A 26,558-nucleotide genomic window follows, 5' to 3' on the forward strand; every position below is an offset into this window, starting at 1 on the left:
GACACCAGATTATCAATATGCAGCAGCGAAAATGGCAGCAGGCGGAGACTGAGGTGGTTTGCTGAGGCTGGTCCCTCCATATAGGTATTTGCTACTAAGGAGCCTACTCACATCCCTTACCAAGCCTGTTCAGGCCATATATCCTAGATATCTTCCTGTGCAGGGGACTGCCTTTGAGGGCTGCAGCAATAGTTCACTATGAGCTGGGACCACAGCCCAGCTGTCCTGGAATGTGCCAATGTTGAAGACACAAACCAGAGGATGGCAGAAACAATGCACGTTACTAACTGTGAACAATATATCACCCACATAGGACACCACCCGTGCGTCATATCACAAATGTAGACTGAAAGTGATGTGGGTTAGGCAGTCAAGTACCTGACAGATGTCCTCCATACCTGTGCTCGAGAGATGAGCACCAGGCTGACCACCAAACCTGTTCCTAGGGGTGTGCACCCTGACTCCTGGGACTGATAGTCATTAAATGGCACACAAGGAGGGAATGGCAGTAATACTGAGATCCCACCAATTCTCGTCTGCTTAGATGGCTGGAAGCCCAGGTGAGCTAAAGCTACAGGAGCATAGAGGCTTCTGCTGCGAAGAATGATTCAAGACACAGAACAAGACATGAACCAAGCATTATCATGAAAGTGCAATAGGCTACTCCCAGGGTAAACAGGTCACTTTGAGGAGAAAATGGATTAGTTTACAAAGATGAGAAAAAAGATGAAGTATTGCAACATCATTAGAATCACAATTTCGAACTCGTGTCATCATGGATGATAAGAGAGATGGGCAGGGAGAAGTAATAGTTGGACGGGTTGCTCAAGTCAGGAATGTGGCCAAGACAGAATTTACACTGGTGTCCAAGCACCTTCTGTATGCCTACATTGGATGGCTTCAAAACAATAAATCCCTTGGTCCTGGTAAGATCTGTGTGCCATACCTGAAGTACCTACCTCCTACCACAATCACATACCCCACACCTATATGCAACAATCACATACCTCACCACTGCACGCAACCAGTACCTCTCCCTAACCTACATCCCAACTGCTTGGCAAACTTACAGGTTATAACCCTACCTAAACCAATAAGGACCTCCTACTTCTCCACAGCTATATGCTTATTTCATGCCTGTGCTTTCTCCTGAAGGTACTGGAGTGTCTTATCCAGAGAGATCTCACCAAATTCCTGTGTGAGATCATCATCATCATCCCTGAGCACTTTACATTTCATCCAGAACACATCATCATCCAAATGTTTATAGTTGCCTATGGAAACATGATTTTCTGCCAACAAGTTGCCACAGCTGTTTTGAGCCTGCTGCAGAAATTGTACTGAGAAGCCCTTGTGCATCCTCCAAATAGTCCTATCTATCTCTCATGTAATATCCACATTTTTTGGAGCCCTGAAGAAAGATATTCATGCCCGCTAATTTACTTCGGATGAAGAGGTGCATGCCTGTGTAGAATCATGGTTCCATAAGTAACAGCAAAAATTTTCCCCTGAAGGTGTCGACAATCTTGTCCCATAGTGAGATAAATGTAATAATAATAGTGGCAATTACTTTTGAAATAATAAACAGTTTACTTCTTTTTCCACATGTTCCTTTTTCACTTCACTGCCCCTTATATTTACTGAATTTTGTTCTGAACAATTGTTCCATGGAAGGAGACTATATTTTTCTATTTGCCCAATGTTTAACAAATGTTTTCAGAAATGAAATGCAATTAATGACATTAAATTAATATAGGGCTATGTGTTGGTAGATGAGGATGACTACAGTGAGTGTGAATATGGAGTACAGAACAGAACTGTTATTAGAATTCTTGGTGCAATATTCTGTGATTGACTTGGTTAGAATGTAAAATCTGTAAGTTAAACTGGACTTATTCTCATTTAATCTTTTAAGGGTGTGTACACATACTATGGAGGAGTCCTTGTTAGGTTCTATACAGATTATGGAATGTAACTGACCGAAAGTATGAGAGACAATGTTCTAAAAGTTTCACTATCCTTTCAGTCAATGATTACAATATAATTTGTTGTTATAATGGCCATTTGGCTATACATTGCCATCATCAGATCTGTATAAGATAAGAAGTTTGTCAAGCTACATTACACAACTAATAAGAGAATTATATCTAATAAACTGATGAGGCAATGGTCATGAGGAACTGATCATTTCAATGAAAGATTTTGTACTGCTATTATTGACAGAAATGAAACTCTTTCCAAATAATTAAGTGACCCGCCTTTTAAAGATTGTGTACTGTACACCAGTGGACCACCAGAGCTTATAGAGACTGGAGGCAAGCATGAGTTAATGCTATTTTAAAGCTGTACCAGGTACTGATACACAAAACTGTAGATACATATGATTTAGCTTAATGTAACACAAAATTTTGCAGCATATTTTATATTAAACTAACCTGACTTGAGGTAGAACAGCTCCTCCATAAAAATCAGTAACAATTTCAGAAACTATGATACGCAAACTTCCAAATTCACATTATACAGAAAGCTGTTTACAGTGGTGTTCTAAGATGCATAACTACTCTTGACTTTCAGAAAGCCTGATTTTTCCACATTACGAAATATTTGAACTGATGTGTAACTGGATTGATAAATTATATGGAGAACTCACAAGGGGAGGCCACGACATTCGCTTCACAGTTTTACTTCAAACTTCAGACATTTTAGTGGTCCATTAGGACAACATAAGGCCCAAGTAGTAAAGCATACTACCTAGGCAACTAGAGAAAAATCGCAAGAGAAATTTTACACCTCGAATATGTGCCTACGCGTTGCGACTCCGAGCACGAGCTGGTGGCAGTCACGTGATTAGCGTTCAAGCTCCATAATCAGTGGATCTGTGGCTTGTGGATCAGTTCCAGCTCAGTTCTTTTTAATTACATATTTCTTTCAACTTTTGTCACACTATTTCACACACGACATCCGAAAGGTATAAGAATGAAAAAACACGTGTATTTGCATGAACTTTGTTGAGCTCGTACATACCACATGGCACATTCTTTTGCCAGTTGAAATTGTACTTTAGTAAATGTGGAACATTATACTTCAAGAGAACAATTTGTTAATATGTGAAACAAGTGATGCTTTCATAGTCAATGACAGTTGTAAAGTATCAAGCAATCCTCTGGCAAAGAACTGTGTTGAAGTAAAGTAAATCTTTTATTCACCTATGTAATGAAGTGAACTAATATTTCATGTGTTGTAGTTTGATGAGCATTTTCCCACAGCAATCAAAGAAACCACAGTTATGGGTGGACAAAAGTAGTTTCATCTGGCCACAAAAATGGCATCAATGATTGTGGCTGCTTCTGTTCCAGCTGTCTGCCTGTGCACGAGTTGCACATTTTTCTTGCTGTTGTGCACGTTTTTCTTATTGTTCCTGTTGTATTTGTGTATCCTACTACTTTTTCCCCCATGTCTGAATCACCATGGGAAATGTCCCTCACCAAAATTGCACAGTTTCAGGGGCAGAAGACTGAATGCCTGCTGCTCACTATCAGCCAACTGATGTGAATACTCACCAAGCAAGCAGCACTGATGCCAGTAGCTGCTCCAAACTTTCACCTATACCACAGCCAAGACAAAGAATGGTCAGACTACAGGGCCCAATTAGAGGCACACTTTGCTGCCTACAAAATAAAAGGTATGGAGTGTTATGCTTACTTTTTGTCCACCTCTGTTCCTACAGTTTATGAACTCCTTGTGAAACTGTGAGGCAAAACCATTCCCAACAAAGTCATGTATAACAATCTTCTGAAGCTGCTAGATAAATATTATGACAGCTGCACGTTTTAAATTTTTTTGTCTGAAGCAGCAACCTGCTCAGAAAGTCAAACACTGGATAGCGGCTCTCAGAGGTCTCACCAAGCATTGCAGATTTCATATGTTTGTGTGGAATTAACTATAGTGAAGTAACATTACATGATGCTATAACACAGAATGTATCTGATGCAAGCACCCACGCTGCAATTCTAAAACTGCCTGATGCTGACTTAAAAACAGTACTGTCTACAGTGGAATGTCAGACTATTGTATACTCAGCTGAGGTTGATTTTAAGGCTCCTTGTGTTTCAATTGTATGTAGCGTACCAGGCACTCACTCTCATTTACAGAATAGTGTTCATGTAGTTCAGAAGAGAGCTCAGACAAACAGGGCGAGCAGAAGCAAATATTTTCAGTCTCATTGCACACGGTGTGTGTTACAAAAGTGTTGGAGAAAATCGTATACTCAGTGCTTTTCGAGACATGACCATAAATATTGTCCTAACTGCTTTCAATGTGGACATGAAGGATACATTCAAACTTTATGATGTGGCAGGAAGTGCAGGGGTGACAGCCACTGTTGTGCTAGTGTGTGGCGGCCACAGCTTCACTGTCACCAAGTGTTCACAGTGCAGGCAATGCCACCAAGGTGCAAGCTGAACCAAAAATTTCTACATTGTGGAAAGCTTCCACTACAATACGCCAGCATGGAAACAAATGTTTTGCTCATTTAAAAGTGGAATAACAGACAATTAAGTTACAGTTGGACTCTGGTCCTTCTGTTTCCCTGATACATAAAGACATTTATGCCAGAATCAGTAACCCATCACTACAGCAGCCTACTTTTATTTTGTCTGCCTATGATGGACAAGGAATTCCAGTCCTCAATATGTGTAGTTTGCCAGAAAATTATCAAGGAGTGGCAAAGTGTGTTTCTTTTCATGTACTCAATTCTAAAAAAACAGCGCAAACATATTTGAGTTAGATTTACTTGATTTATTCAGCATATGCATTCAGAACAATGTGTTACAAATCAGTGTTTCTGTGCCTCACACTAACATTTATGACTTGTGTAGTAAGTACAATGGACTATTTGAAGCAAGTAAATAAGGGGCATAAGATTTTCAAGTGCATATCACTGAAGGACAATGCACAGCTGTGATTTTTTCACACACAACCTGTCCCCCATGCAACATATGAACCAGTTGCTCAAAAACTGCGACGTTAGAAAGGCAATGGGGTTAGCAAAATGATTTCTGCAAGCCAATGGGTATCATCCTTGGGCATTCTGAAGAAGCCTTCACATGGTTTATGTTTGTGTGCTGACTTTACGGTAAAGGTAAATCCACACACTGTAGTGGATTCTTTTCCTCCTCCATGTCCAGAGGAATTGACGGACAGACTGGGACAGTGCTGATACTTTTCAAAGATATATTTGCGAGAGGCATAATAAAATTACTGCTGGACGAACAGACCATGCAACACTTTGTGATAAATACTCACTTAGGTTTGTTCCAGTTTTGAAGACTACCATTTGGAAGCGCTTCAGCTTCTGCCATTTTCAAACAGTTCCTGGAACAGTGAACATCAAAGGTCCCTTCTCGGACTAACTACCTGGACAATATTGTCATCGCGGGTCGTATGCCTGTGGAACATTTGTCAAATATAAACCGTTTGTTTCACTTTCTTTCTGCAGATGGGTTAAAGTGTAACAATGAAACTGCTCCGTCACATAATAAACACACAGGTTATATATCCAACTACATTGCATTTGGTTTCAATTAAGACATCTGCCAGTAAGGAGCTCCATTCAGTCACGGGGAAGCTCAGCCAGTATATAAAATGTATTTCTAACACTTATGCAAATTGCTGTTCCACTTAGCTGGCTGCGCCAGAAAAATGTTCCTTATGTGTGGTTCAAGGAATGCCAGTTCGCGTTTCAGCAATTGAAAGACGCATTGTTAAGTCACAGATGTCGGATTCACTTTGACCAGTTAAGCCTGTTGTGTTAGCTGTGTACACATCTTCTTATGGGTTGCAGTTGGCTCTCCTGCAACACTGTTTCTTCTGACAGCTCTATCGTTTTTGCCTCAAAAACTCTTAAACTCCAGTGTAAGTACAGTTAGCTTGAAAAAGAGGTACTTGCCATTATCTATGGTGTTACAAAATTCAACCAGTATTTGTATGGTCAGAAGTTCTATTTGTTGGCAGATCATTGGCATCTGACGCCCTTGTTCAACCTCGCCAAGCCTGTCCCACCTCAGATGGTGCAAATATTGCAATGTTGGACTCTGATATTGTCTAATTATCAGTATGAGTTGTCGTACAGACCAACTGCCCAAAAGTTGAAAGTTAACATGTTGTCTCAGCTACCAAGTGGATTCTTGTGCAGAATCATGTTTTCAAATCGATTCTCATGATATTGAATGTCTTCAAAATTTCCAGAATTTGGCACGTTGCTGCGGCAACTGCTTCTGACACAATTCTTCAGGTTGTTTTGCAACCTGTGTGCCACAGGTGGCCACACAGTTTGAAAGAAGTTTCCCATCCAGTGAGATGACACTATTTTTCGCATTGTCAATCACTTTTCACGCAATGCTGTATGCTACTGCATACAAGGAACGACGACGTACAGGTTGTGATTCCTCAATCCCAATTGTGGTAAGTTCTGTCTTTACTGCACCAAGGTCACTGGGGCGTAGTTCACATGAAGCAACTTGCCAGCCATCATTCTACTTGACAGGGCATAGATACTCAGCTTGGGCAAATGACCACAAGTTGGAAAGTTTGTGCGGAACAATTGTCAGCTTTGCAGCGACCTTTCTTGAGTGGCCACACCCATACAGACCTTGTCAGCACATTCATATCAATTTTGTGGGTCCATTCTGGAACACACAATGTTTGTTAGTGGTAGATGCTTACAGTACACTTCCTTTTGCTGTCATCATGACATCCACTGCAAGTATGGTATTGGATTTGTCTCCTATTTTTTGTCTGGAAGGTCTTCCTGAGGTCACTGTCTCAGACAAGGGTCCACAAATTGTATCACCTGATTTTCAACAGTTTTGTGCCACCATTGGCATACACCATGTGGCTACTGCACCTTTTCACCCACAGTCTTAACAGTAAATATGAAAGGTTCAGTCAAATGTTCAGAAGTCACATGGAGAAACTGTTCCTCCCACTCAAAGGGCCCAGCTCTGAAAATTTTCCTGTCCTCCTACCCCTCCTTGCCACATGATGGGAAGTCGCTGGCAGAATGTTACATGCCCCAAGGCACCGTACCCTGTTATACCTTATTTGTACACCACGGAAACAATTAGTTCTGCATGGTTGGACGAAGTTTCAACTGCATGATGAAGTGTTTTAAAAAGTCCTCAGCAAGCAATACTGTTAGGAGCTTGGAGTCATTACCAAGGCAATCACAGATTCGTCATATGTCGTCCACAGTCCTGCTGGGGTACTGAGGCACCACCAATACCAGCTGCGCAGTGCATACACGTATATCGGTGATTCTGCTTTAGAATGTTTGTTCACAGACCTAGCACATCATTGCAGTCCTCATCTGTGTCATCGGTGCTGGCTCCTGTCCATCTGCTGCAGTCCATGGTCAAGCCACCCCAGCAGCTGATCATGCCACTCCAGAAGATCTCCTGCCATCCAGCCAACCACAGCATATGCATCTCTGGATGCGAGCATACACCCTGTGACTGGTTTTACGGCGAATGTTCCTAGTGTGGGCACGGAGGCCCCATCGGCCACAATTACCCTCCCCTCACCCCTTCCACTGTCATCACGTTCATCCACCCTACACAACAACAGTGCAGAGGTTTGGGAGGGAGGGGGTTGGTGTTGTCCAGAACATGTGGTGTCACACACAAAAGTTGGCATTAATGAGGGCTCACTACAATTCACAAAAACTTACAGCAGGTACTCCTCAAGAGACCTTGCCTCTCCCTCCAGTGCTGCAAGTTATAAGCTCAAATCATTCTGATAGCTGTGACACTGCATCTCTTCCAGTGCAAGCTCTTTGTTTTCCATGTTTTGGGTGGTGATAGCATGGGCCGAAACAAAAATCTAGTAAACATGGGCTCTAAAATACACATCTTATGAGCTATGAGCTCTTGTTCAGTAGAAGAGATGTGTTTCACAATAGCAAACATGAACAAGTTCACATAGATCTTAAGATATGCACTTTAGAGATGATGTTTACTAGACATATTTCTCTTGTCTAACTCCATACTATCTCCTCCCAAAATATGGAGAGCAAAGAGCTTGTGGGAGAAGAGATCCACTGTCAGAGATACCACAATAATTTTAACTTATAAACAGTCATTTCCAGACCAGGGTCTCTTACCGCAAATTGATACATTTACCTTTCTCCATCATCAATGAAAATTTGTAACATACCACAGAGTCACCCTGTAATAATGAATGTTACATGAGAGTATCAGTAACAATCTAAAATAATTCACATATTGCAGAATCTCATTGCACAAACAGTAAAATCATTCAATATGTGCAAAATAAATGAAAGACAGAATTTATGCCGTATGAATAGGTCAGTTTGAGCCCAAAGTCCAGCTGACAGTGAAGCTTACTAGACACAGCCAGAAACTGAGCTGTAGTAATGGCCATGAAATCTGTGGGTACATTTAAGTGGAATTTAAGAAAAGGCACAATTAAAAAGTATAGGTTTCCTCAAGTTAAAAGTCTGAACACTGCAGTGGTTTACCATGCATGACGATATTGGAGGTGGTATTTTCTTACATTCCTCCAACCTTTGGACCAAGTTACCCAGCCAGCTATCCAACATATTCAAACCACAGAGCATCTTGGCATTTTGAACATTAACAAATCATTGCAAGGTAGTGTGTGTGTGTGTGTGTGTGTGTGTGTGTGTGTGTGTGTGTGTGTGTCAACAATGAACAAATACCAGCAAAGGAGGACTCCACTGCTTCAGCAAAACTGTCTCATCAACTCAATGGCAACATTTCAGCAAGCATAGAACATGAAAGTTCACTGCTTGTGGTCTTTAAGATGGACAACCATCTCAGTGTGCCAACAACAACATTAAGGTCATAAGGAATTTCATTTTGTACAGAAAGGGAGGCTGTAAACTAACAAACTGTAAAGACAACAGGCATCTTTGGATTAATTATCTATGGAATTCTTAATGGTTTCTTTATTTGTCAATTTCTTTGTCCTTTAGATGCCACACTCTCTCAGAAGAGTAACAGAAGAAAAGAGATAACATAGAGTGGCGTTACAAATGTTCAAGTAATTTTACAGAGATTATTCCCCAACTTAAGCAGCTCCACTAAATGGCTGTGCAAAGATCATTACACCATTTTGACAGCCTGACAAACCTGAAAGAATGTCAGCCTATGATAAAAATTGTCAAGATATAGTCAGGATAAATAACTGAAGGTATCATAAGCCACAACAATATCATCTTCTTAATCACTGGACCCTGTGATGCCAGACCACACCGCCTCGATTTCTACAATACAATGCCCTGTAGCAGATATGCCTCTACCTGCACTAACTGCCACAGTAAAAGTATGTCAATCATTATCACAGATGGAACAACTCTCAACACTGGAGGCAGCATTGTGTCTTCTATCACAATGGCACAGAGACTGTATCTAGTCACATATGGCATCCATTGGGAGAAAGAATCTTTTCACTTCAATCCTCTTTGGATACAGATTCATCAGGTCTCCAAAATTGATGGTTGGTTGATTGGGGTTAAGGTACTAAACAGCAAGGCCATCAGTCCCTTGAACCAAGGGTAGTTTATATGGAATTAATGACTTCCACAAATTATGTGTTCTGAGCTGAAAGTATACAGAACCAGTGAGACTGAGGCACTGAAGGCAATACTGATGCTAGAGCTGAGAAATAATTTACAGAGAAGGGTATGAACAGAAAGAAAAACCCCACCCCACATCTAACACCCACCCCACCCCCCGAGCCCAGTGAAAGGCAAAGACAGTTACAGAGCAAAGAATATCTTCAAGTCGACTAATTCAGAACGGTGAAAGTGAGAAAGCTAAAAATGTAATGGATGTCAGTTGGACCATGAATAATAAGAACACGAGGAGAGAAATAGGTAAGGCAGCAGGTGGGTGTCAACAGAGCTCTTCATGTGATGAGAGTGGTTCCACCCACAGCTGTCTCACCCCTGCCCCAATATAGTCAAGGGGTTACACAGCACCCACTATTCAACAGAGTGCTACCTCTAAAATAGAAAATATGGTGCACCAGAAAAAGTCTTCAATTCTGTCATTCATGTGAGCTTAAGCCCTAAAAAAAAGAGCAACATCAAAGGAGGGGTTATACAAAAGTATGTATTAGCCAGTTGTCCATTTAGGAAACCTTTATAAACAGTGTCAGTGACTACTCAAAAGCAATATTACTTTTTCACATGGTTTTTACACAAGTATGGAAATTCAGATTTGAGATGGCTGTGTATATACTGTTCTCAACTTGATGGTGATCAGTAAACTGAATGATATTCCTCTCCGTCAAGTCTGGCATCCACAGTTAGCATTAGTGTATGTGTCAAAGGCTAACAACACAACTGGTTCGAACATGTAAGTGCACTAAGCAGTCACTTAATGCACTAAATGTTTCGTACACACTAAATTTTGTATGGGGGGAGGGGGCAGAAAATTTAAGCACGTTCTCACTTTTACTTTTCTGAATTTGCCAACTTGAAGACGTTCGTTGTTGTGTAACTGTCTTGTTATCAGTTTTGCCTTCTGACCATCATATTGTAAAATAATTACTCTTGTGGTCACACAAGAATGGGTCATGAAGACCTGTCTAACAATGATGCACTTGGTCAATAACACTCAAATAACTGAAGGAGTGTTGTTATGAGTTCATTGCTATGACAATAGATAAATTTCCATTCTACCTAGCACTAAGAGGGTTGCAACACTTCAAGAAACAATTTGATAACTTCAATGGCAGATGATGCAGTTTGCTTCTGACCCATCTCTGTAAACTGCTAAACATGTTGCATGTAAAATACTTTCTGTTACTAAAAGAATTCAGCTTTTTTTAATTTGGTTCTAGTTTCAGAGTGAAATGATGGCACAATTAAAAAAACTACTAAGACAGAAATTTGCAGCAAAAGTGAAATAAATTTTTCAAGAGTTCAGACCTTCCTGATGTCCCATACACAAGGCCAAAAACTGATGGAATGTTACGTCCACTGAGAATACTTCAAGAATTACAAACCATACATTATGCTCCAATTAATGAACTGTCGAACTGAAGAACAATAGCATACAGGACAAATGTATACTAACTACTACTGCTGCTGCTGCTGCTGCTGCTGCTGATGATGATGATGATGATGATGACAATAACAGTTAGTTACCTTTGAGATTGGACATGGTGAGTTGACGTTAGTCAAGAAATCTTTTAAGATGACAAAGATGTCATTCCCAACATCACTGAGTTTGAACGAGGTCATTTAATAGGGCTATGAGAAGCTAGATGTACCTTCTGTAATATTGCAGGAAGCTTTGGAGGGAATTTAGCCACTGTACATGAGTGTTGCCAGCAGTGACCACAAGAATGTATGGTCACAAGAAGACGAGCTCCAGTCAGCCACATGGCACTACCGAGAGCATCATGTTCAGTATTTTGGTGTATGGCTCTGGCACATCATACCACATCTGCTACAGTGATCTGAGCAGCAGATGGCACCACAACAACACATTGGTTGCTTCAAGAACAGCTCCAAGCTAGACGCCATGTAGCATGCTTTCGACTGACCCCAAACCACCACTATTTGCAATTCAGTGGTGTCAAGCAAGAGCTCATTGGAGAGCAAGGTGGAGGTTGTTTTCTTCTGATGGAAGGTGGTTTTGCCTTAGTGCCAGTGACAGCCATGTGTTGGTTGATGACCTGCAACCAACCTGCCTGTGTGCTCGACACACTGGAGCACACCTGGAGGTATGGTCCATGGTGCCATTTCATATGACAGTAGGAGCACTCTCATGGTTACCCCATGCACCTTGACTGCAAATTTGCATGTCAATCTGGTGATTCAACCTGTTATGGTGCCATTTGTGGACAGCATTTCAAGGCCTGTTTTCCAACAGGATAACACTTGCCCACATACTGCTGTCATACCCCAACATGCTCTACAGACTGTCGACATGTTGCGTTAGCCTGCTCAATCACCAGTTTTGTCTCCAATTGAACACATACGGGAAATCTTGGACCACAACTCAGAAGTACCATCCACAACCACCATTAACCGTCCCAGTACCCATTAACCGTGCCAGTACCAACTGACCTAGTTTAGTTTAGTTTAGTTTAGTTTAGTCTAGTTTAGTTTAGTTATGTCATGTTCCGCAGATCATTTTCACAATTATTTTATCGATATGATGTGGAACAAGTCAAATTACAAGATATATATACACACACACACATGAATAGTGTTAATATTAATATTACTGAAATTTTTAGTTCTACACCTGCAACTACATTTAGAGGTCCATTATACCAGTTCTGAAACAGAAACTCATCCATGGAATAGAAGGAGCTGTCCAAAAGAAATGATTTTAAGCTAGATTTAAAATTTGATCTGCTACCTGTCAGACACTTTATGTTGTTGGGCAAATGATCAAAGATTTCTGTTGCTGAATAATGTACTCCTTTTTGAGCAACTGACAGCTTCAATAATGGATAGAAAAGGTCATTTTTTCCTCTAGTGTTGTACGAATGAACATCACTGTTCTTCGCAAATTGAGATGGATTATTTATAACGAATTTCATTAGCGAATATACGTACTCTGATGGTGCAGTTAAAATACCTAACTCCTTGAATAGGTGCCTACATGACATCCTTGGGTGAACACCACTAATTATTCTCACTGCTCTCTTTTGTGCAATCAATACTTTATATCTAAAGTGGTGAGTTACCCCAGAAAACTATTCCATAAGACATTATTGAGTGGAAATATGCAAAGTAGGTTAGGAGGCTGGTCTGTTTATTACCAAGACTAGCAATTACATGAAGAGCAAAAGAAGCTGAACTTAATTGTTTGAGAAGCTCACTAATGTGCTTCTTCCAGCTCAAGTTGTCATCAATGTGAAAGCCCAAAAATTTGTAGAAATCTACCCTGTTAACTGAGCTCTGTTCATATGCTACATCAATTGTCAGTATGACTCTATTCGGTGTACATAACTGGATATAGTGAGTTTTTTCAGAATTAAGGGAGAGTCCATTTTCTGATAACCACTTAATAATTCTTTGAATGACATCCTTAACAATATCTTCAGCTGCTTTTTCTGGAATGGGATTTATTATAACACTCATGTCATCTGCAAAAAGTACTAGTTCAGCTTGCTGAACGTTAAGTGAGAGGTCACTCATATGAATAAGGAACAGCAGAGGACCCAAAATTGAACCCTGTGGGACTCCCTTTGTGAGAACTCCCCATTTGCTGGAATTTACCACCCTCCCAGCATTATTTGTGTTATTCAGCACAACTTTTTGCTTTCTGTTCATTAAGTGTGATTCAAACCAACAGTGTGTATAGCCTTCAATACCATAAAACCTGAGTTTTTCCAAAAGTGTGACATGATCCACACAGTCAAATGCCTTGAAAAGATCGCAAAAAATACCAACTAGCGATAATTTGTTATTTAGGGCTTGTGTTATTTGATGGATAAATGTGTAGATAGCATTCTCAGTCAAGTAACCCTTCCAGAATTCGAATTGTGACATGCTGAGTAAATTATTTTCACTTAAATGTGAGACTAATCTTTAATACTAACTAACTCCGTCTACAGGCCGCAAGCGACCCATCGGGACCATCCGACCGCCGTATCATCCTCAGGTGAGGATGCGGATAGGAGGGGCATGGGGTCAGCACACCGCTCTCCCGGTCGTTATGACGGTTTTCTTTGACCGGAGCCGCTACTATTCGGTCGAGTAGCTCCTCAATTGGCATCACGAGGCTGAGTGCACCCCGAAAAATGGCAACAGCACGTGGCGGCGGGATGGTGACCCATCCAAGCGCCGGCCACGCCCGACAGCGCTTAACTTCGGTGATCTCACGGGAACCGGTGTATCCACTGAGGCAAGGCCGTTGCCGTGAGACTAATCTTTAATACATAACTTTTTCGGATATTTTAGAAAATGAAGTCAGCAATGAGATTGGTCTATAATTAATAAAGTCACTCTTGTCCCCTTTCTTATGAAGAGGTCTGACAATTGCGTATTTCAATCTGTCTGGAAAAATTCCCTGTGCCAGCGAAGCATTACATGTATCACTAAGGACTCCCCTTATTAAATTAGAACACCACTTCAAAATTCTGCTAGAGACTCCATCAACACCACATGAGCTCTTGTTTTTCAGTACATTTATAATTCCCTTAATTTCAGTGGGGGATGTTGGTGCTATTTCTAAAGGCCTAAAGTCCTGGGGAACGAAATTTTTTAACTTTTTTTTTTTTTTTTTGTTTCTTCAACTGAACCCTTTAACCATATTTTTGTTGCTACATTGAGAAAGTGATTGTTAAAAATACTTGCAACTTATGAATTATCACTCACATCATCATCGTTTAGCTTTATTGCTATGGTATGATGTGCACTGTCTGGCTGCCCCGTCTCCCATTTGACAATATTCCATATAGTTTTAATGTTATTATCCGCATTATTAATTTCTGTCAGAACACATAAGCTTCGAGACCTCTTAATGACTTTCCTAAAAATATTACAGTATCTTTCATAGTAAGCAAGTACCGTCGGATCCTGACTTATTCTGGCCTGTCCATATATTTCCCCTCTTCCTCTTACACGATATCTTAATTCCCTTAGTAATCCATGGCTTACTTGACTTTGTAATGGCTTTTTCGGATAACATTTCAAGAAAGCAACTCTCAAATACTGAGACAAATTTATGGTGGAATAAACTGAATTTGTCATCCGCATAATTTTCTGTGTATACTTCATCCCATTCTACCTCTTCGAGGTTGCTCTTAAAACTCTGTACCCTGTTTGTGTCAATAAGCCTCCCTGCCTTGTATGAAGCTGCCTGAAGCCTGTACGGTGTTATTTCCATGAACTGTGCATCATGATCAGATAGCCCACTAACAACTGGGTGCACACATTAATTGATTCTGCTTGAGCACTGTCTATGAAAATGTTATCGATAAGTGACCTACTATCCTGCTGCACATGAGTTGGAAAATTTACAACAGATACTAGATTGAAACAACCAAACAAAGATTCTAGTTCATTTTTCATATCCGTATCTTTTAAGAAATCTACATTAATATCGCCACAAACCACTAACTGCTTCTTTTTGTCTGACAGGTAGCTCAATAATGTCTCTAGATTTTTCATGAATAGCTGAAAGTTACCTCTCGAGCAGATCTGTAGATTGTTACAATTACTACAGAAGTATATTGCAGTAGCAACTCACAAGCATATGCTTCAAGGATCTGATCTGCACAAAAAATTTGTTTCAATATTTTTGACTTTGTGTCCAGTTTCTATATATAAGTAGCAACCCCTCCTTTTTCCATGTTGACTCTACATGAACAAGCATGGAACTCCATCCCACAAACTGACATCCAGCACATGTACAACATAATGCATGCATGTTTGAATTCAACATTCTGGCAGTTACACTGGTTATTAATGTAATAGCATTTCACATTTTCAATGGCTTATCTCGCGCGTAAATTAACCTGTAATCTTGCAATGTTGATTACTTAAATATGTTATCTAGAAAAATGTATTCCTAAAATTACACTACTCTACGTCAATTATTTTTTGGTGTTGCCATTTTTTTCCATCAGTTAAGTAAATGTTTCTGTAATGCAACGGAAAAGTACCACTTTTTTTTATTATTTACTTGTGAAAAATAATCACTTTATCAGCAGCTGCCAACAACAGTCTTCAGAAACATGTGTCCTTGTTGCTCCAGTGTTTTGTTTCCAAGAGCATCCACCCATCTTCCATTAGGTAGTAACCTCCATCTTGTCTTATCTATTAGAATCCAGAAAAAAACTTCCTTAGCTGCCCGTTTCACTTGGAGACTTTTCATGTTCATTAGTTGTAATTAAATCTTTAGCTTCATACTGTTCCCTGATCTAATTGTTCTCTTTCTTGTCTCTCCTTGAACTTTTGAACCAGCCTCTCTGCACTACTCACAGAGCAACCCTTAATTTTTAAATGGTTTTTCACACTGAAAATCCAGGTCTCATATCCACTAACCATAATTGGTGATGCACATGGACTAGGTTTTCTGTTTCACACACATTGGAAGCTCACTCTTGAAAATATATAATATACAAGTATCACTTCAGGCCACACTTTTGTTATTTCTTTTGCTGTGCTGTTTGAGGCTTTCCTGACATAATAACTGCTTGAATGGTTCACTCGTGTTGTGTAACTGTAGTTGTAGGCCTGAAGACCTGACACACAGATTTTTCCAAATACCCAATTGCACATAAATACAATGGACATTTTTAAGAACTATATATGTGTAATAAATACATGAAAATTATGACAACAGAACACCATCTGACGTGACACTTGTGAACCATTTAAGCATTTCTTTTGCTAACTAGCCACTCATTGTTATCACCTTCAACTATCCTACAGACAAAAGATTCATCAATTGAGTCTATGAATTCTTTGTTAATTTGCAAAATTTTCTTTTCAAGGAGTTGATTAAATAGTTTATATTGTCAATTTTCAGACCTAAATTCAAAGTTGCTATGTTATGCCCTTCAATTTGATGTTTATCTGCACTAGAAGCATGCAGCACAATATCAACAAAATGGACATACATTCTGAATGTTCATTACTAGTTTTCCAAGTTTAGAGATATGAAAACTTCCTCAATGACAGCTAAGAATAGTTTTGACAATATGGAATATCACTGTCCAACTCCTGTTTCAATTCTGAATTTCTCTCTATCCTGATGATGAACAACTGAAGCTTAGCACTGACATTTATTGTTCCAAATACCCTCTTGCATATAATTACAGAGAAAACTTTTAAGAGCTATGAATGTGTAGTAAACAAAAGAAAATTTGGGTGAAGCTAAGGCACAACTCATCAGTTGCCATGTTGCAACTGCTTCATGAACTGTCAGCAGAGACAAAAATTCACCCAAAAAGTGTTGATGAAACATACTGTCTAGCATTATGAGCACATACTAGAGCAGAGGATAGCACATGTTATTGGAAATGCTATCAGGGCTAAACAGACTAAATCAGATTCTGGAAAGTGGTGGCGGTGCAGTAAGTATGTAGTATACACCAACCAACAAATATTCCTAAGTATCAGGACCCGAAATGAAGCATTCTCACACTTGTAATTTACATAAAGTATTTAAATCTGCTCAAGGTATCATACATAGCAACATTTAAAAAAAATGGTGTCCACATATAAGAATATTGCCTCAGATTCTATTTCTCTTCAGACTTACCTGTGTGACTCCGGTATGACTTAACTCTTCCTAGAGCTGCATATGATACTGCCAGGCCAAGGAAAAAAAGCATCACAATCAAAACAAGTGTCTTTGGCACAACTTGACAATTTCGTGAAAACCAATTCCTCTCTTCTGTTGTCGGGAAACTTTCTATAGTTCTGTTACCTTGTCGTTCCAAACTGCCAAACCTGCTGACAAAATATATAATGATATAATTCTGTTGCAATTTCTGTGAAGTGAGTGTCAAGACTGACTAAATGGTTACTGTACTTTACAAACATTTAATTAATGCTGTAATATGTCATTCAAAACACCAATGACAAAATTTTACAAGGTGTACCTACTGATCAAGTAACCTTTAACAAAAAATGACCGTGAAATATCCTTATGTCAATTCTTGTTTCTTCAAAACTGTAACTGGGATATTTACTGTACACAGCATGAATAAAAAAAAAATACCACTTCATCCACACATGCAAAGAAACAATTTACAGGTAGTATCAGATGATTATAAATTCTTCATGGAGTACACACATTATCAAATAAATTTACTAAAATTCCTTCTAGAATTTAAGTTCTCTTCTGGACCCTTCATATAACCAGGTGTTTGTTGCTGTGATTTCCAATCCAAAGACTAGTTTGATGTTGCTCTCCATGACAGTCTATTCTGTGCAAGTCTCTTCATCTCAGCATAAATACTGCAACCTAAACCCACTTGAACCTCCTTACTATAGTCATGCCTTGATCAGCCCCTGCAATTTTTATGTCCTACACTTCGCTCCATAGCTAAATTAACTGTTCCTTGATGCCTCAATGATCTGACCTATTAACTGATCCCTTCTTTTAGTCAAATTGTGCCACAAATTTCTTTTTCCTCAATTAGATTTAGTATCCCTTCATTAGTTATCAGATCTGCCCAAATAATCTGCATTCTTCAGTGGCACCACATTTCAAATGCTTCTATTCTCTCCCTGTCTGTAATATTTATGTCCAAGTTTCACTTCCATGCAAAACTACACACTCCAGACATAGACTTTCAGAAAATACTAACATTTAAATTACAACAGATGTTAAGATATTTCTCCTTTCATGAAAGTGTTTCTTGTCATTTCACATCTGCTGTTTATATACTCTATTTCTACCATCAGTTAGCGGTCTAAATATCTTTTTAGCTTCCTAGAGGTTAATGTCAATACATGGTCTAGCCTAGCAGACTTATTGCTTGGTCATCCTCACTGGACTCTGCTGGATCTTCTCTTTCCACCACCGGACTGCAGAGGAAGCAACATTGTTTTGTGTGAGTGCCCCAGTATTAGGGGTGCACTTTCAAGCACACCCTGGGTCGAATCTGGGAGTAAATCACAGTGCAATAGGGGCACAAGCTGGTTCTGGTAGTAACTGAATGAGGGATGCTGTGCAGACACAACAACCAGCTTTGGTTGCAGCACTCCAGTTAGATGTCTCCATCATTCAGAAGTTCATCACAACAGTGACAATCTCTGCACCAGGCCCTACAACTGCTCATCACAGATGACTGGTGTCTCTTCTGTCCATTCCTCCTACAACAAGCCCAAGAGGCACTGGTCCAGCACATCCAGGGCTGGTGGTTTCATGGATCAGTGTCCATGGGGGTTCCCTGTAGGAGTGGGATGGAAAGAACAAACACCCATCATCTGCACAACACAGCATTAGTGTGGCCTTCTTCCGAAGTTCCCAGACAGCCTCTGGAGCCTCTAGCTCTGGTTCCACCACCACTATCTAGGGACTACACTGTTGATCTGGAACTGATAATAAGGACTTCCTCAAGCAGCCATCCACTGCCATCTCACTGTCCTCTCCCACACTGGCAGAGCTGGTTTTGGCTCTATGTGCTGATTCAATAGGGAGGGACCTCATAACCCCACTGGTATTGGTGGAAGATGTGTAACTATCAACAAGCGAAGAAAACGCTGAGAGGGAAACATAGCATCTCCTGCCTACCTATCACAAGGCCAGCTAGCCAACTGATTTAAGCCTGAGCGACCATAAGTATGGTCTCATTCTCTGTGAGTCAGTCGACACAGTGTTCTGATCTAACCAATGTTTCCCTAAAGGACAACACTATATTTACAGACCCCGCCAATAACAAAGCAGACTGTTCTTACTGTTGTGCGTGTAGACAACACCTGTGTGTGAGATTGCTTGAGAATAATCATGCTTTGACACCTACAGATTGATATATTTATTTATACAAGCGAACGAACTAACTATTACGGCAAACCTCATCACCCTCTATCAATATCGCTATGCTTGCGTTACTATATTGCAATTGGCCTCACGCTGTGTGAACTATGAATTAATTGTTAGAGTTTTTTTCTTTTCTTGTGGCTCAGGACAATCACTTTATTTTATTGTGAACTTATTGACCTTTGTTTTGTGCTCCAGTGAACTTATTCAAATGCAATAAATAACTGCTCACATAGAAGTGTCTCTCCCAAAATAAAATATGTGATTCCAGTCAATTTATTTACAATTTTCTTAGCACAAAATTTATCTCTCATTTTTATTTATTGAATTGCATTACTGTCAGATTTTTTGAGGAGTAAAATGATGTGGTAAAAAAAAGAAAAGAAAAAAGAACCATGAAATTACCATTCTTGGTGTTCAGGTAACTCCAAGATCCTTAACTATAATGTTTCCTTCACCGGAAGAGGAGGGGGAGGGGTAATCACCTTCCTGAATGTGCTGTGGAAAACCCATTATACACAAAAGTAAACCCAATAATTTTCCCTGTCACACACCAACGACATTTTTGTCTACTGAGAAGACACCAAACAATTAAGCAAACTAATTTGGTTCCTTCATATAGCTCGGGGCACTGTGTTAATGAGGTAAGATAAAACCCACAGGCCTCTGTAACCTTCCTAATAGCATAATACTGCAGTGTCTCAATTATCAGGGTACAAATCATCCAAGAATTCAAATATGTATGGGAGAAATATGCAGGTTTTAGTTTCCAATTCTCCTATTAATATTCTGAGGCTTATAGGAGACTAGTAAATTCACCTTGCTATTAAGCTTTTACATTTGCTGGTCTGGAACATCTACTGACATTAAAAGACTTTTCTATTATTATTATTATTATTATTATTATTGCATTATGATTCCAGTCCAATTGTACATAAACACATACCAGAGATTCCAGAAAAAATACTCTCTTGCGGCATTATTAGCTGTTCTCTTTTCTACACTGATATATAATTATGTGTGTGCATTAATTTTAATTTTTTTTAAGAAACCCAGAAAAATCATTGTTTTTTCATGTTACAGTGTTAGTTTTCTGGCAGAGTTCAAATGGCACCTTACCAAAAAGTATGTCAGGGAATGTCGTAAGACTGAAAGAAATACATACTGATTTCACTTCAAAAGACATTAGAAGCAATAAAACATACTGACAGTGGCAATGAACTATTCAGTAGCTAGTGAGTATGTTGTAAATATTCTAACCACTGGTGATGGAAGAAAAATATTTGACAAATTTATAGAAGAATCGAAGTCTGTTCCATAAGTATGGTTAAAGAGAAGACACTGGATGAGAAAAAATAACTGGCAAGTGAAGGTTCGCTAAATAGGTAGCAAATATTTTATTGGGCACACCATTTTTTTATTGAGCACCTCCTTTCTCAGGTAAAAAGTTAGCTCCAAATGACTTGGCATCTGTTCTGTTTTATGACGATTTTCAAGATCTGGTGGAGAAAGAGCGTTGTATACTTTATGACTCATATAACGCTGATAAGACAAGTTAAAATTTTACCAATTAAAACATTAATGGAGCAAAATGACAAGTGCCACAGGTGCTAAAACGAATAAAGAGCAATTGATTGTAATGACCTGTACTAGTAAACCATCACTCACATCTTCCTACTTTAGGTCATTGGTAAATCTAGCAAGCCATGGTTTCTGAGCGAAAAAAAAAAAAAGAGGTCCTTACAAGTCTCTTCATCCACTACAAAAATCATCAAAGTGCATAAAAGTTGGTTGGTTGGTTGGTTGGTTGGTTTGGGGAAGGAGACCAGACAGCGTGGTCATCGGTCTCATCGGATTAGGGAAGGATTGGGAAGGAAGTCGGTCGTGCCCTTTCAGAGGAATCATCCCGGCATTTGCCTGGAGTGATTTAGGGAAATCACGGAAAACCTAAATCAGGATGGCCGGACGCGGGATTGAACCGTCGTCCTCCCGAATGCGAGTCCAGTGTCTAACCACTGCGCCACCCTGCTCGGTGCATAAAAGTCTGTAAATTTCTTTTGTGATTAGTTTTGTTAGTAGTTTGTCTTTAAAGTTGTTTAACACCTTATGTCTCAGCAGTTTCCACGAAAATCTCTGCCCTTGTTGGACAACATTCTACCTCACCAAAGTGAAACACAATCGAAATGCAACAAAATAATTAAGTAATTTCTCCCACACAATGAAACAAGCCTAATTTAGCTTATGAAACAAAGAATTATTAAAACTTTAAGTGACACTATTGACTACACCTTCAAGAACTGCTTCTGAATCACTGTGACAACATACCTTTCCAGGAATGCGCACATCCCATATACGAGGGTGGTTTGAAAAGTTCTTGGAACGCAAAAGAAAAAGAGCACTTACATCACTGAAACTTTTTTTATTTTTCAGTGTAGCCTCCTTGCAGATTAATGCACTTGGTCCAACAATGCTCCAGTGCCTTGATCCCATCTCGAAAATGAGTTTCCTCCAGGCCTTCATTTGAAGTGAATTCTGTCCACCAAGTAAAATTTTCAGTTTTGGGAAGAGATGGAAGTCTGTCAGAGCCATATCAGGTGAATAAGATGGGTGTGGCAACAATTCATACCTTAGTTCATGTAATTTTGCCATGGCGACGGCACATGTGTGCGTGAGCATTGTCTTGATGGAAGATAGACTTATTTCCTTGCTAAACCTGGCATTTTTTCGAGTATCTTTTGTTGCAATTTGTCCAGGAGGTTAGCATAGTATTCTCCAGTAATTGTTTGCCCAGTGGGGAGATAATCTACAAACAGAGTCCCCTTCGCATCCCAGAACACTGATGCCATTACCTTTCCCACCGAAGGAATTGTCTTTGCTTTCTTTGGTGGTGGAGAATCAGCATGTTTCCATGGCTTTGACTGTTGTTTTGTCTCTGGGATATAGTAGTGCACCCAAGTTTCATCTGTGGCCACAAACCGGTGCAAAAAATCTTTTTCATTTCTTCCAAAACAGGCCAAACATTGTTCTGATATGTCCATTCTCATGCGTTTTTGATCCAGTGTTAAGAGTCGTGGCACCAATCTTGCAGATAAGTTTTTCATTTATAATTCTTCAGTTTAATTGTGGTACATCCTTTCAGAAGACATCTGGCAAGCAGAAGCAATTTCACGCACTTTCAATCGGTCATCCTCCATGACCATCTTGTGAACTTTTGCAATGATTTCTGGAGTAGTGACACATCTTGGCCGACCACCGTGCGCATCATCATCTAAGCTCTACTGATCAAATTTAAATTCATTTATCCACTTGGCAACAGTTGATTATGAAGGAGCAGAGTCCCCCAGAGTATTCTGGAAATCAGCATGAATGTCCTTTGCTTTCATACCTTTCTTCACGAAGTACTTAATCACTGCTCGAATTTCGATTTTTTCCATCTTCGCAAATCACTATGTGGGAACAACAACAAGAGTCATGTTACTGCCACAGCTCTCTTCCAAGAGCACTGACGTGGTACATGTTTACAGGCAACAGTACAATGAATATCACGTGAACATCTCATTGCACTAGCCTCTTGTGGTGATTCCGAGAAATTTTCAAACTATCCTCGTATGTCAAGCAGACTAATATTGAGCAACTGTATTTACTTCTTGGGTTTCAGAACACTACTACACAAAAACTACAAGATATACAGAAAAATGACACTTATCAGTGGATAGCTTTGATCCATAATGTGCACCATGGTATAGTTGCACTGTGCACCACTAGGCAGCAGGAGTGTCAGAATACAGTGTATAATGGAGCGATGCAGGCATACTGTGCCCTTGAATTTGCTAAATGTGAGTCAGTTGTGATGGTTCAATGACAACAAATTGCACAACACTGGCTGCTTATGTGGTTGACTGGGACTGTGAGCAGGGAAGGTGAAGTGCATGCAGGAATCATTCATCAGGAGCTCAAAGAAATCAATGACACATGTGAACAGAGAATTGCAGTTACTATGATCAACTGTATGGCACATTTTACTCAAACTTCTGCATGTCAACCCATACCAGCTGCAGTTGTTACATACACTGACTACATGGGACAATGATCTCGGTTCTGACTTGCAATGACTTCCAGTGGCTACTGGAAGAAGACTGTCTTTCACAGAAGATGCTTTTCAGTGTCAAACCCACATTCCATGCGTCTGGGAAGACATATCATGATAATGTGTGTGTCTGGGATACAGAATGTGTACATGAGATTATGGAACACATTCATGATTAACCTAAAGCCAGTTTTGTGCCATGACCTCTTCAAAAGTTTAAGGGTCATTTTTCTTTGCAGAGAAAACAGTGACTAGTACTGTGTACCTGGACATGCTTCAGCAATGGCTTATACTACAATTATAGCACAACAGCCTGGTGGCCTATTGGTAAAGCCCATGCCTCAAAATCAAGAGACTGTGAGCTCAAATCCTGGTCAAAGCACAGAAATTTTTCAGTCTACCTGTAACCTAGCCTATACCTCTCAACGTTGTGAAAATTCACGAGGAATGACACATGTTTCTGATTACAAACTTAACTAGAGGATTACAGAGACTCTGAGGAGGGGAAAGTTGGCCAAGTAGTGTCCAATTTCTACATTTGCACCCGGTCACTGATGCACACAAAATTATTATATAGCATGACAGTGGAGATTTCATTTTTGCAACAAGGTGGTGCTCCATCACATTTTCTTTCACACTTACTGTTCCCTCAATGCATAACCGCCACAGCGTTGGGCTGAACATGCTTTCCATCCTGACTACTTCTTCAGTGGCCCCTGGTCACATGACTTAACTCCATGTGAATTGTTCTTATATGGTTATGTTGAAGGTTGTGTGTTCCTGCCTCCATTGCCACTTAATTTGGGAAAGTTGTGAATTGCATAAGGGGATAATTAATGAGGATGTCAATATCAACCATAACATGTTAGGATGGATATGACAAAAGCTTGACTGTCACATTTACTTTTGCCATGTCAAAAATGGTGCCCATAGTGAGTACATGTAATGTGTGTTAAACTTGGAGAGATGCTCTCATCCACTGATGTGTGTGTATTCTCTGTATGTCTTTTAGTTTTCACACAGTCGCCTTCCAAAAACCTGGAGGTATTTCAGAATAACCCAGTACTTTGGAGTACAGTTTGGGAAAAAACCATAAAATTATTGTGGAGTAATCTGCTAACTATGAAAAGTATGATGATATTGAGAATCTGACAGTAACAAATAACCATCTTTCAAATTAAGCTGAACTTGTTCAGAAAGACATGAATGCTTGGATTCTGACAGATGTAGAACTTGTGATCAACAATCACTTGCTAGTAGAGATGGCAAACAAAGTTGTTGACAACAAATGTTGACAAAGAGTCTTGTGGTGATAAAAGTGCATCGGAGAAGCTTCCTATGTAACCAAAGTTTTTGAAGTACTCACTTTAAACTGCCTTGACATTTGTGGATCAGCAGCTTTCAGCCTCCTTAAGTGACTTTTGTGTAGCGAAAGAAGGTTCACATGGCTCTCAAAAGCCTTTCAGCCTCCATGTGGCAAAAAATTTCAAAGCACTGCTTTGACCCACAGTAACTGGGCTTTACAACTCACCAAGTTTTAGCTCTTGTCTGTAATGTTGTATGTATGTCACAACTGTTCCTCATATAATTTAGCAATTTTTTATTGTTGCTATATATACACAAATATCAATTCTGTTACACAATTTATGGTATTCTATCTCGCCCACAAGAGCTGTACTGTCCCATGTACTTATATTTTCGCGTGTGTGTGTGTGTGTGTGTGTGTGTGTGTGTGTGTGTGTGTGTGTGTGTGTGTGTGTCTACAGTAACTGTGCAATTTCACTCCTATACTAAGGTGCACCTGTTATCCATACTGCAGCAGAACTGTATCTGCAGCAATGCACCATTCTTGTTGTGCAATGGTCTTAGTATGGGACGACAAGTATAACTTATTTTTTGAAATACCCTCATACCAGTTTTTCCATTCTTCCGTAAACAATTTTTTCTGTTCATATTTTCAAACCATGACTTATTAAACCGATACACAGGTGTGCTGAAAAGCAACACCTCCAAATATTTATGTGAAAACTCTTAAGCCTTTCTAAATAAAACAAATGTTATTAACATTCTACATCTTTATTCTTCATGTATACATATTTATTTCTCAACATAATCACCCTGGCAATGAACACTTTTCTCTCAACAAGACACAACTTTATTGATACTGTCACAGTAGAATGTTTTACATTGTTGACAGAGTCACAACTTCACCTCTGCTTGCACCATTTCATCACTATCAAAGGGAAGTCCTCAAAAGTATTCTTTATGTGGTATTGATAGCAACAATGCCATGGTGTATTAAAAGTTATTAGGTTGGCACTACGACAGACACCGCCCTCTAATTAGTGCTGTGCAGAGCTCTACGAGTGTCACTTCAGAGCTCACCCATTTCATCAAGAGCAGATAGCCGGGACACTTCGCACCTCATTGCAAAGTTATGTATTCTTCTTGCTAGAGTAAAGGTGATTTAAATTCATACTGCATTACCGACGTGTTTTACCTCACCTGCTCCTACTCGCTGCCTTCATTTGGCCAACCTTTCAGTTTCCATTAGCAGACCCACGCGCCGCCTTCCAGGTGGGATACAAAACTTTAAGTTTTGGAGACATATGAAAATCTCATGGGGCCAAGCCGGGGTGATCAACGACTGAAGCCAGGGTGTCGGATTGTTGCAGTCTCGTAGTGCTGGTGTGTGGTCGTATCATGCTGAAGTAGAGAGTGATGCAAAATTCAATTACAGCATGCTATTTTCCATGCAATGGTATAGCTAAATTACACACCAACATGTTACACTCTTCAATTAAGAGCCCTCTACCGGCAGAGAGCTTTGAATATGTAGACATCAAGAATAAAGACATAGCCTTTTATTTTATATAAAAAGCTTTAAGATTTTTCATATTAAAAATTTGAAGGCATTACTTTTCAGCACACCCTCATAGTGCAGTAATATTGACACCTATCAG

At 39.7% G+C, this 26,558-nt stretch overlaps 1 protein-coding gene across 6 annotated transcripts in view; it reads right to left on the reverse strand.

Moving 5' to 3' along the window:
* Positions 1-26,558, reverse strand: part of LOC126248788 (inner nuclear membrane protein Man1) — a 374,228-nt gene that overhangs the window by 246,890 nt on the left and 100,780 nt on the right. For 4 of the 6 annotated variants that reach the window (XR_007545538.1, XR_007545537.1, XM_049950169.1 and 1 more), the window contains exon 3: positions 17,280-17,473. Coding sequence is in view for 4 of the 6 variants with exons in the window: in XM_049950169.1 (XP_049806126.1) it covers positions 17,280-17,473 (194 nt within the window). In the remaining 2 variants the exon portion in view is untranslated. The remainder of the gene's footprint in view (positions 1-17,279; positions 17,474-26,558) is intronic. The other 2 variants (XM_049950170.1, XM_049950172.1) reach the window with 1 other exon arrangement.

This window comes from Schistocerca nitens, chromosome 3 (assembly GCF_023898315.1).
Source record: "Schistocerca nitens isolate TAMUIC-IGC-003100 chromosome 3, iqSchNite1.1, whole genome shotgun sequence".
NCBI classification, from domain to species: domain Eukaryota; kingdom Metazoa; phylum Arthropoda; class Insecta; order Orthoptera; family Acrididae; genus Schistocerca; species Schistocerca nitens.